General features: G+C 35.1%; 1 protein-coding gene across 3 annotated transcripts in view; it reads left to right on the plus strand.

The window, feature by feature from the left end:
• The window catches only part of LOC145965719 (solute carrier family 23 member 2), an 86,411-nt gene that overhangs the window by 50,427 nt on the left and 23,058 nt on the right, over nucleotides 1–12,926 (plus strand). For all 3 annotated transcript variants that reach the window (XM_083089386.1, XM_083089387.1, XM_083089388.1), the window contains exons 8-9: nucleotides 8,103–8,231; nucleotides 8,696–8,854. In XM_083089386.1, the coding sequence (XP_082945512.1) occupies nucleotides 8,103–8,231; nucleotides 8,696–8,854 (288 nt within the window). The remainder of the gene's footprint in view (nucleotides 1–8,102; nucleotides 8,232–8,695; nucleotides 8,855–12,926) is intronic.

Below are 12,926 nucleotides of genomic sequence, written 5' to 3' on the forward strand. Positions count from 1 at the left end.
GGGCCAAGTCCGGTGAATATGGTGGTTGAGGCATGATTATGGTGTTGGTTTTGGCCAAAAAACTACTAACAAGCAACGATGTGTGAGCAGGTGCATTATCGTGATGCAAAAGCCACGAATTGTCTTTCCACAAATTAGGGCGTTTTTTTCGTATTGCATCACGCAAACGGCGCATAACTTCAAGGTAATATGCCAACATCTTCAGCAACTTCTCTGATAGTGATTCGACGATTATTCAGAACCATTTCCTTTACTTCTTTAACATTTGCATCTGTTGTTGACGTGCTGGGGCGTCCAGGGCGAGCTTCATCTTCAACATTTTCTCGGCCTTCTTGGAAGAGTTTGTACCACTTATAAACATTTTTTTTACTTAGAGTACACTCACCATATGCCACTGTCAACATTTCAAGCGTTTCGGAGCACTTAATTCCATTTTTTACACAGAATTTGATGCAAATTCTTTGATCCATTTTTTCGACAGCAACAGATCGCCGAACACGCAAAACAGTTCTAACCTTTATGTCTCTCACATACAAACAAAAAATGCTATATAGCTGAAACTGTGAACATATGTTCGGGACGAGTGTACCAACATAAGAAAAAAAAAAATTAAAAATCGAACGTACCTAACCCGCGAAATTTGAAAAGTCACCTTATTTTTTGAACACACCTCGTATATATATATATATATATATATATATATGTATACGGGATCGTCCCAATTGTGCACATTCCCGATTGGACACGACATTTCCCGATCGGACACAGACCCGATCGGACACAGTCCCGATCGAACACAGACCCGATCGGACACATGCTTTCGCCCTATACTTTTAATGCGAAACGAAGTCTATTATTGTATGGCTCCACATGGGTTTGCAACTTTACACGCGAAATGAAGTTCAATTCACACCGCCCTGTGCTTTCAGTGCGAAACGAGGTCTGTTATTGTACGACTTCACATGGGTTTGTGTCCGATCGGGACTGTGTTCGATCGAGACTGTGTCTAATCGGGACTGTGTCCAATCGGGTCTGTATCCGATCGGGTCTGTGTCCGATCGGGTCTGTGTCCGATCGGGAAATGTCGTCGTGTCCAATCGGGAATGTGCGCAATTGGGACTCACTTATACATACAGGGTATCCATCCTATCATCCGCCAAAATAAAATCATAAGTACAGCTCCTACTGTAACCTGATTTTCGCATTTCACGCACTAGGTGCGTGGCGAAACAGTGGGCGGGGCTTACTCATTAACGCAACGCTGAAGCGCTGCAATCATGTTTTGGAGAACGCCTCACCTGCCGCTTCGCCGCGCGCTTATACTCGCACGGATTGACCGATCGTCTTTAATTAATATCTCGAAATTTTACGTGGATGTTTTCAAAATAATATATGACTTTTTAGTTCAATAGTTTAACGAGATCTACGAGAGACTACTCAGGGCGGACACCCTGTATATAGGATGTTTCCGGTATCGTGTAACAAAGAAAAATCATAAGTAGATCTCGTTAAACTGAACTAAAAAATCTTATATTATTTTGCAAAAAACCACATAAAATTTCGAGATATTAATTAAAAAAGATCGGCCAATTCGCGTGAGTGAAAGCGCGCGGCGAGAAAGGCCGTCTCACTGCAACTCGATACTAGGCGCGCGGGAAAGCAGTGGGACGGTTTTTCTCGTCGCGCGCGTATACTTGCATGTATTGGCCGATCTTCTTTAATTAATATCTCGAAATTTTATGTGGTAGTTTTCAAAATGATATATGATTTTTTAGTTAGTTTAACGAGATCTACTTATGGTTTTCTTTGGCAGGAGATTGTACTGACACCCTGTATATATATCATGAAGATTAGAAAATTACACATTGCTCATTATACTTTAAAAATATAGTAAATAAGGCTTTTAATACGAAACACAAATTTAAATATCACGAGCCAGACGCGAATGATCGTACATCAGTTTTACAGAAAATTTTTCTGCGAAACTGATTATTGTGTACAGGGCATAAATTTTTCTTAATTAAACTAAATACATGTTAAATGTCAATTCTAAATTTTTAATATTCCCTTTGTCCCTTTTACTCCTTTAAAAAGATATAAGCGAGAAAAAAAACAAGACGAAGTCTTTGAATCGGGAATCCGAGTGTTTTGTTTGTCGGGCGACTGAATCATTGAACTATTCAGATCTCACACCCTGATACCTTTCATTTGCCTATATTATAAATCCCTCTAAAAAAAACCTTACAAAGGTAAAAAAAGTACGCTACGTACATAAAAAATATTCCACCTTGTATGCAACAAAACGTTTAATAAAAAAATATCGCTAAAAATAATTTATAAAAATTTTCCCTCAAAAAATATATGTAATTTTCCTAAAAAGAAAATCAAAACTAAATATGAAATCAATAATTAACTAGCCAAGTACATTGAAGCAATTGATAGGATTTGTAATTTGAAATAAATTTATCACAAATTCTATCTTGCATTTATGTATTATAGATTTTCGACAAAATGAAAATGATTTTCAAAATAAGTTCAATACTTTGTATGATATATAAAAATACATTATTATGTGTGATTTAAATAAATATTTGTACAAAATATGAAATAGCACTAATATATTGCGGCTTTTATATTAGATTATAAATAGTAAGTCATGAAACTATTTAACACTTATTGCAATAACATCGACTGTATTAATCGCCAATTTTGAATTTAAAAGAGAAAAACTAATTTATTTGTTTTAAGATCATAAGTTTTACTAAGTAGACCTGGAATTAAAGGATTTAAGAAAAGTTACATACAAAAATTTTACCCGAGTTGTATTACAATTTACACATTTTTATTATTATGAAATATTTAATTTTGAAATTAAAGAAAAAATTTGGCGTGCTCGAGTCAAATTATAATACATATAATTTTACAAATTTACAAATATACATAATTTTACAAAGTTTGCGAGTTATATACATGTAATTAATTTCAATTATAGATTAATACGACCCGAGAACGCCAAGTTTTTGTAAGTCGCTTTGGTCTTAATTTTTTTAGTTCCGAATTTACTTGGCAAAGCTTATGATTAATTTCAAAATTAAATATTTCATAATAATAAAAATGTGTAAATTGTAATACAACTCGGGTAAAATTTTTGTATGTAACTTTTCTTAAATCCTTTAATTCCAGGTCTACTTAGTAAAACTTATGATCTTAAAACAAATCAATTAGTTTTTCTCTTTTAAATTCAAAATTGGCGATTAATACAGTCGATGTTATTACAGTAAGTGTTAAATAGTTTCATGACTTACTATTTGTAATCTAATATAAAAGCCGCAATATATTAGTGCTATTTCATATTTTGTACAAATATTTATTTGGATCACACATAATAATGTATTTTTATATATCATACAAAGTATTGAACTTATTTTGAAAATCATTTCCATTTTGTCGAGAATCTATAATACATAAATGCAAAATAGAATTTGTGATAAATTTATTTCAAATTACAAATCCTATCAATTGCTTCAATGTACTTGGCTAGTTAATTATTGATTTCATATTTAGTTTTGATTTTCTTTTTAGGAAAATTATATATATTTTTTGAGGGAAAAGTTTTATAAATTATTTTTAGCGATATTTTTTTATTAAACGTTTTGTTGCATACAAGATGGAATATTTTTTATGTACTTGGCGTACTTTTTTTACCTTTGTAAGGTTTTTTTGAGAGGGATTTTACACCTTTTTGTAAAATTTATATTTTCTGCAAAAAATGTATATGCATTTTTAGCATTTCGAGGCCAACTACACTTTTGTATTACTAAATTATTTATTAATTACCATTTGGTACTTTTAGTACGTACAATGTTTGTGTAATGTCCATCGATTATATTCTTATCTTCATGAAAAATTCCACTAATAACTTTATACGTATTCGCACCAATACGTATTTTTTCCGTAGGTATTAAATTATTTTGTCTCTTTTAGTTCCTGTATACTATATTATTATATATTACAAGTCAAAATTATTATTGATTTAATTAAGTTTTTATCATTACATATTTACTATTATAGATTTCATTATTATTGCATTATTCTTTATTATAAAATAAAATTTTGTTTCACGTATGAAGAATCAAAGAAAGTTTTAGAAGTTTAGATTTAATTGAACGATAAGACATGTTGCAATTCTGTCATTGTATTAGATCTTAAATAAAATTTAGCCATTACTAGATCTATAAGAGAAAAAAAAGAAGTTAAAAATTCGAAATAACAAACAGATGTATGTAATAAGTAAATCATAATAATATAATTACCATAAAAGTTTGATAGAAGTTTGTTGCGTATTGTAATAAATATTATTTTATAAAGCAGCATCAACATATATAATCCATCCTCCCACAACTTAAAATATAGTATATAATATATATATATATATATATATATATATAAAATATAATTATATACATATATATACATGTGTGTGTGTGTGTGTGTGTGTGTGTGTGTGTACAAATTTACATATTTGACTGCGCAATCATAATTATGGTTACATAGACATTTATTACATTTGCCTGCATAAACACAAATATAGTTAGGCAGAAATATTCCCTACATGTATAATTTTATATATATATATATACAGTGATGAGCAAAACTGAACACACTTTACACATTTTTGGAAACAAATTAATATATTTCAAAATTTTAACAATATAATATAAATATTTAAACAATATATGAAAACTAGTTGTACGTAAAGTTTTTTAAGATCACTTAACGGTTCTTTATGTTTCTTATATCGCCTATTATCGCAGATAATATTGTACTCAGTTTTGCACCGAGTATTTATTTAGGAATTAATATTTTGTCCAGAGGCCTTTTGCCTTTAGTACTGCATGTATCCTCTGGGGCATACTTTGTACTAATCTCTCGCAGTAGTCCGGACTAATTTTGTCCCATTCTTCCTGAACTCTAGTCCAAAGATTATCGATTGATGTTGGCATCGTATGATATTCACAATGTAACTTTTTTTTTAAATGAGCCCATAAATTTTCGATCGGATTTAAATCCGGACTTTGTGCAGGCCAATCTAATAATTTGAAATTTTTATTATTCAGCCAGTTTTGCACTGATTTTGCCATGTGTTTGGGATCCCGATCCTGCTGGAATGTTACTTCATTCTCGGGACATGGCATATTTTCTATCATTTCCGGTAGATGAGATTGTAAAATTGACATGTAACTATATTGATTCATATTGCCAACAATTCGGTGTATTGCACCCGTTCCATAAGATGTCATACATCCCCATATCATAATGGAGCCACCACCGTGTTTTAACGTTTCTTTGACGTAGTGTCGTTTAATGCTTTCACCTTTCCTTTTCCAGTACCATGCTCTGCCATCTGATGATATTCGATTGATTTTTGTTTCATCGGACCATATTACACATCTCCATTGATCAATAGTCCAATCCTTGTACTTCTTTACAAATGCTAAGCGTGCTTTTACATTTTTCTTAGATAACATAGGTTTTGACTTCTTTTCATCGCATATATAATTCTGGCCCTTTAATTCTCTCATCGCTGTCCATTTACTAATCGACTTTCCTGTGCTCTCCTTTAATATATTTGCGGCCATAGAAGCACTCGAAGCTTCACCAGTTTGAATGTATCTGCCCAACAATCTTCCTTCTTGCGGTGTTAATAATTTTGGTCGCCTTCCAAATAATGTTGGTGTATTGACACAATATTTTTTTCTTATTTTTTGAACTAGAGACTGACTTACATTACATTCTTTTGCAATTTTTCTTGTAGAAGAACCAGACTTCAATTGTGAAATTATTTTATTTTTGATTTTCTTCGATATTGGTTTCATGTGGGGGAAAAGTTCAAAACACACTTTATCAATCGTACAACTAATATTGTGGAAAACTAATATGTGTGTATTAACAAAGATTAACACTAACTGAACAATAACTTTTATAATGATGAAAGCTTAAATGTTCGTAAGCGACTGAGTTTCGGAAGCGGTGCAAAACTGAATACAACCGATTTGCCATTTTCAAGGATATAAGAAATGAAAACAAACATTGTAAGGTTTTGAAAGATAGCGTATAATGTTGACTTTTATAAATCATCTCATTGATCGTAATACAACGTTGTGTATCTGAATCAATGTAAACATTCTTGAAAATTTTATAAAGTGTGTTCAGTTTTGCTCATCACTGTATATATATATATATATATATATATATATATATATATATATATATATATATACAGGGTGACCCATTTTAACTTAGGCAGCCAAATAACTCGAAAAATAAGCAAGATAGAGAAAAATGTTTTAGACAAAAGTTGTATGGTTTCGAGGGGGCCATAAGATGGTATCATTGGTTTGACCTTGAAGAGTCATTTGAAGGTCACGTGAAGGTCACTTCAATTTTTTTAAATGGAATACCCTATATATTTTTGTACATTCTTGTAGCTTATTTCGAGAGCTTTCCAAAACACTATAATTAAGTACCTTTCCGTTAAGTACTTTTTGAGTTATGATGCTTGAAATAATTTCTTAATTTTACATAAACCGTAAAATATCTTGTAAAATATTCATTTTTCGATTATCTTACCTTAATACTTTTATGTACAAAATAATGAGAGGAATCAATTGGTGTAAAGAAAACACATAGTTGTTTTTAAGAAAAAATATGGAATTGTTAATTGCAAATTACATATTTTTTCTTCGAAACAACTATGTGTTTTCTTTACACCAATTGATTCCTCTCATTATTTTGTACATAAAACTATTAAGGTAAGGTAATCGAAAAATGAATATTTTACAAGATATTTTACGGTTTATGTAAAATTAAGAAATTATTTCAAGCCTCATAACTCAAAAAGTACTTAACGAAAATGTACTTAATTATAGTGTTTTGGAAAGCTCTCAAGATAAGCTATAAGAATATGCAATGACAAATAGTAGGTTCCATTTAAGAAATTGAAGGTGACCTTCATGTGACCTTCAAATAACTCTTCAATGTCAAACCAATGATACCATCTTATGGCCCCCTCGAAACCATACAACTTTTGTCTAAAACATTTTTCTCTATCTTGCTTATTTTTCGAATTATTTGGCTGCCTAAGTTAAAATGGGTCACCCTGTATATACAGGATGGCCCATTTTAATCCATCCAGTCGAATATCTCGAAAACCAAGCCGGGGAGAGAAAAATGTTTCAGACAAAAGTTGTTTGGTTTCGAGGGGGCTATAAGATGGTACCATTGGTTTGACCTTGAAGAGTCATTTGAAGGTCACGTGAAGGTCACTTCAATTTTTTTAAATGGAACACCCTATATATTTTTGCACATTCTTGTAGCTTATCTCGAGTGCTTTCCAAAACACTCTAATTAAGTACCTTTTTGTGAAGTACTTTTTGAGTTATGAGGCTTGAAATAATTTCTTAATTTTACATAAACCGTAAAATATCTTGTAAAATATTCATTTTTCGATTATCTTACCTTAATACTTTTATGTACAAAATAATGAGAGGAATCAATTGGTGTAAAGAAAACACATAGTTGTTTTTAAGAAAAAATATGGAATTGTTAATTAACAATTTCAAATTTTTTCTTAAAAACAACTATGTGTTTTCTTTACACCAATTGATTCCTCTCATTATTTTGTACATAAAAGTATTAAGGTAAGATAATCGAAAAATGAATATTTTACAAGATATTTTACGGTTTATGTAAAATTAAGAAATGATTTCAAGCCTCATAACTCGGAAAGTACTTAATGAAAACTAACTTAATTATAGTGTTTTGGAAAGCTGTCGAGATGAGCTACAAGAATATGTAAAAGCATATAGGGTATCCCGTTTAAAAAGTTGGAGATGACCTTTACGTGACCTTGACAATACTCTTCAAGGTTATACTGATATCGCCATGTAATGCGTTACTTGAAACCTTACAACTTTTGTCTGAAATATTTTTGTCTGCTGCGCTCAGTTTTTGAGATATTCGGCTGATACGGGTGGTCTGCGAGACCCTGTATATATATATATTAAAATTTGATTTAATGAAATTTATTGCATAATTTCTAGGAGCACCGCCGCCACCGGTTCATGCGATCAATCGTGGCATCGGCATAGAAGGCCTCGGTACGATATTGGCTGGGCTTTGGGGTAGTGGTAATGGTACGAATACATTCGGCGAAAATGTCGGCACAATAGGTAAAAAGCAATTTTACTTTAAGCGAAATTTTCGTCGACTTAAGCACATAGAAAAACATTAATAATAAACAAATCGACATTATTTGTTTGCTTATTGCTTATGTCTTACAATCGATTCATATATTTCAAAATATTTGACTTTGGTTGATTGATATATTAATTATTTACTTTTTTTATATGGTCATCGTATACGTGTGTAAATTATACGGGGTGGCTAAAAACTTTTCGCCTTCTGAAAGTAGATTGGTTCAAATTAAGAAGGAAGGTCCTGTACTGTTTTGCGACATTTGCAATAATTAACGAAAAAGTAATTAAAGAAGATCGGCCAATGCGGGTGGCTAGAAGCGCGCGGCGGCGAAGGCGATCTCACTGTAACATAATGGCGGCCGCGGCGAAGGCGGTTTTCAGTCACCCTGTATAATATTATCATCTGTGATATATATAACATTTGGGGAAATAATTAGGAGTAACCAAAGTTGGCAGTCGCAGAGTGATACAATGGGCGTGCTTTCTGATGATCCTACAAGGTATAATCAGCAAGTTCGGTGCGGTGTTTATCATAATTCCCGAACCGATAGTAGGCGGAATATTCTGTGTGATGTTCGGGATGATTTGTGCTTTTGGTGAGTTTTTATGCATACATATGTATGCGTGATTAAATTATTGATCTCTATACATAACTGGATGTGATATAAAACGAAAAAACTGTGACCAATTAAAGCTTATAGTTTTGTCTATAATAAATGCATCCCACACTTGACATTAATTTTAAAATGTGAGATACTTCGTTCTAATTATTTCATTAAACGCTTCAAAACGAGAAAAGTGCTGCCAGAAGTATAGACATAGCCCATAATTTTAATAGCTCTCGGTACTCTATTAATCACAGTCTTTGAAGTACTACTGTTGGTGTATGTTATATTCAAATAAGTATAGAGATATCACTGGTTAAACACATAAAGCATATACACAGGAGGAATGTTTATATTCTATTATTTCAATTAAAAATATTACTATTACAATGATAGAAAAAAATGTCCTTAAGAAAGGATCCGCACATTTTATATGAAAAAAGTGGCTTCGGGCAAATTGGTTGAAATTGAAATATGTTGTAATTTAGGTGATGCTGATCAAAAATACTCGGGAAAAAAATTCGAAAAGCAAAAGTATAAAAAATATGATGATTTGAAGTGAGTGGTATTGAAGTTTAAAAAACTGTTTTGAATACATAAATTAAATTAATATATAAATGTTTGAAAAAAAAATACATATATATATATGATATGTGCCACTTTTATATAATATTTAATGACTCCACACACACACACACGCGCGCGCACACGCACACACACAAACCCTCTCTATCATATCCGTATGCAGACGTGTGTGTATGTCATTGTCTTTTATACTTTTGACTTCTAGACCTTTTGTCCGAGGAAACTTTTGATCAACACCATCTAAATTACAACATATTTCAATCTCAGTCAATTTGATCGAAGTCACTTTTTTCATATAAATGTACGGGGTCCTTTCCCATTATATTCCATAATCCTTTTCTGGCAAGATTTCGATAACTTCGATGTCATAATGTAAACGTAAATTCCGAAAGTATTTTTAGCGACAAACGGGAAAAATATTTAGAAAATTTTATATCAATGATCAATAGACACAATTAATAAATAATATTGAGACTAATATATACTGCTCAAAAAAACAACAAAAACAACAAAAACAACAAAATTATCACATAGGTAACTTCACGTCAAAATTTCGGATAGATTCAAATAAGCATAGCTCCGTCAAAAATTGTTGTATCTGAATAATTTTTTTTCTCAAAAATAAAGTCTCTACTTTAAAAAGCTTATTTGTTAGATTTTTTAATTTATTCTCTCCGCCTTCCACCATCTTTTCAAAAATAAGGACGTATTATAAAAAAATTGCATAGTTTGACGCACTTTACGAGGTGGAATCAATTGTTCTCGCAAATTTCATGATAGTAGTAGTAGTAGTAATAAGAACGGGTGGAGCTAGATCAGTCCCTGATGTCACCTAGATCTAAAAGATCTTCTGTAACTCCGTGGTTGTCCGAGATTATATGTGGCGATCCAATTACAAGCCCTTACAAGAAGGTTATATAGATCGCCTACCCTCACGTTTTGTAATGCATTGGGTTCAACGAACATGTGACTCCAAAGTGTGTATCTCCTAAGAGCAACTGCGGGACAGTAGCACAGAATGTGAATGCTGTCCTCTTTTTCTTCGCCGCATAGTCGGCAATCTATCCGCTCGGCCAAGCCGAGATTGAATAAGTGGCCCCTGAGGGCCACATGGCCCGTGAGCAGGCCAATGGAGATATTAAGCTTCTTTCTGCTCATGGTTAGGAGTTCATCCATCCTTTTAGAAAGGGGTCGATTCAGCAATAACTTGGCTTGACGACAGCCCTAAATCTGGCCCCACGAAACCAGATGTTCCCGTTTTAAAGACTCTTTGATGAGTCTTTTACCTATGGTAAAGGGGACGCCGACGACCTGTCTAGCCGAGATCTCAAGGGTATCTAGCTTTGCCAAGCCGCCATCTCATTGCCATGAATTCCCTGATGACCCTGAAGTACCCATGCTATGGTGATCTTATTAGATTCACCTAGTTTATTAAGCGGTCGCATACAGTTCCAAACCACCGAGGACTCAGTGGTGGTCTTGGCTAGAGCGTTAATGGCTGCCCTACTATCGGAGCAGATGAGTATATTTCTATTGGCGGCTTTAGCTAAGGTTAAGGTGTTTGCACACTCAAGGATTGCTAGAACCTCAGCTTGAAAAACCGTGGCCAGCTCCCCTAGGGAGTAAGATTCCCTGTGGTTAGTCCTTGAGCCGTAGATTCCAGCTCCAAATCGTCCTTCCGCCCCCGAGCCATCCGTGTACCAGATGTCCCAGTTTGGACGGCAGATTCGTTCTGGTACTCCAATCTTTCCTAGAAGGTATCTGGGTTTTGAAGAACTTAGAGACCTGGGATTTCCTAGGTATTCTATCCTGCAGCAGAGAGAATGGGTGTTCATGGAGGAACGATAGCCTGGTATGGAAGATGCTGTCCTCTCCACCCTGACACTTTAATCTGTAGACAGAAAGTTTGGCTGTGCTGATAATAAAGCGGTCCAGGGATGGAAGACAGAGTGCAATCTCAAGTGCCTCTGTAGGGGTGGTTCTCATGGCCCCCATCGCCGCCCTGAGGTAACAACCCTGAAGGCTTCTGAGTAGGTTCCTGGCCTCCACTTTCTCCACCCTGAGCCACCAGACCACCGCAGCATATGTGAGACGGGGTAGTAGAATGGCTTTGTAGATCCAGAGAGCAATATTGGGTTTAATATATCCCACGTCATAATGCCCCACGTTTTATCTAGCCCTTCTACATGCCCACATGGAGGTGTAAAATTTCTTACGTTTGACTTCAAGGTGAAATTTCCAGCTTAGTTTGGGATCAAGATGGATCCCCAGGTACTTCACCGAAGAAGTGTATGGTAGCTCTTTGCCCCAGAGCCTTAAAGGCTCTATGGGTTCGGGCTTGTATTTTCTGGTAAAAATCATGGCCTCGGTCTTAGACGGATTAACCGTGAGATCTTTGGCTTGACACCAGCTTCGAATAATCTTAAGTGCTTTATCCATAAGCTCCTTAAGAGTTGAGAGAAAGCTGCCTCTCACGATTGCAGCCACGTCATCCGCATAGCCACAAACGAGGAGGCCCGCTTCTTGTAATTTGACCAGGAGTTCGTCTACCACCAGGCACAAGAGCGGAGAGAGAACGCCGCCCTGTGGGCAACCTCTGGCCGGGAAACCACTCAAAATTTTATCTCCATAGTCAACAGTCAGAACTCTGTCCGATAGCATGCTTTGCGTCCAATCGATCAGAGTTTCGGGGATGTGATGCCTGTGCATGGCCTCTTTGATCGCTGTATATGAGGTGGTATCAAATGCCCTCTCAATATCCAGAAATAATCCTAGGACATACCCTCCAGTCGCCAGCTGTGTCTCAATCTTGCTCGCAAGGTGATGAAGGGCAGTATCCGTGGATCTGCCCGCCCTATAGGCGTATTGAGAAAATGCCAGCGGTCGGGTAGTAAGGGGATATGTCCTAATATGGCTGTCTCAGTCTCTCCAGTGTCTTCGAAACAAAGGAGGTAAGGCTAATGGGTCTGAAGTCTTTTGCCAAGATATGGCCGTTTCTGCCTGGTTTAGGTATAAAGGTGACACTGGTGCCACTCCAGACAAGGGGCCTATCAAAAGGCTCAAACCTTTTTGTAAGCAGGCGGGATAAATCCCGTCTGGTCCACGTGATTTATAGGGCTTGAAGATTTTGATGGCCCATTCAACGCCTTTGGGATGGACTATCTTCGCCGCTAGTGACCAATCCCTGGGTTTAAAAACTTCCTTGGGTCTCACACGGGCGGTAGGAAGATTGTCGACCGTTCGAAAACCTGGGAAATGAGTCTCCATAAGGTGCTCGATAGATTCAGTGAGGTTGACTGTGTAGCCTGTGTCGGGACGCTTGAGGCATCCCAACTGGATGCGATTGTCAGAGCTGACTATTCTGTTTAGCCTGGAGGCCTCTGGAGCACTCTCGATGCTTGCGCAGAACTCTCTCCAGCTGCTGCGTTTACTTCTGACTATTTCCTTGCTATACCTGCGTTGGGCGTTCCTAAAGGCT

This window comes from Camponotus vicinus, unplaced genomic scaffold (assembly GCF_025532165.1).
Source record: "Camponotus vicinus isolate PSW18456_S1 unplaced genomic scaffold, iyCamVici1.0 SCAF_14, whole genome shotgun sequence".
NCBI classification, from domain to species: domain Eukaryota; kingdom Metazoa; phylum Arthropoda; class Insecta; order Hymenoptera; family Formicidae; genus Camponotus; species Camponotus vicinus.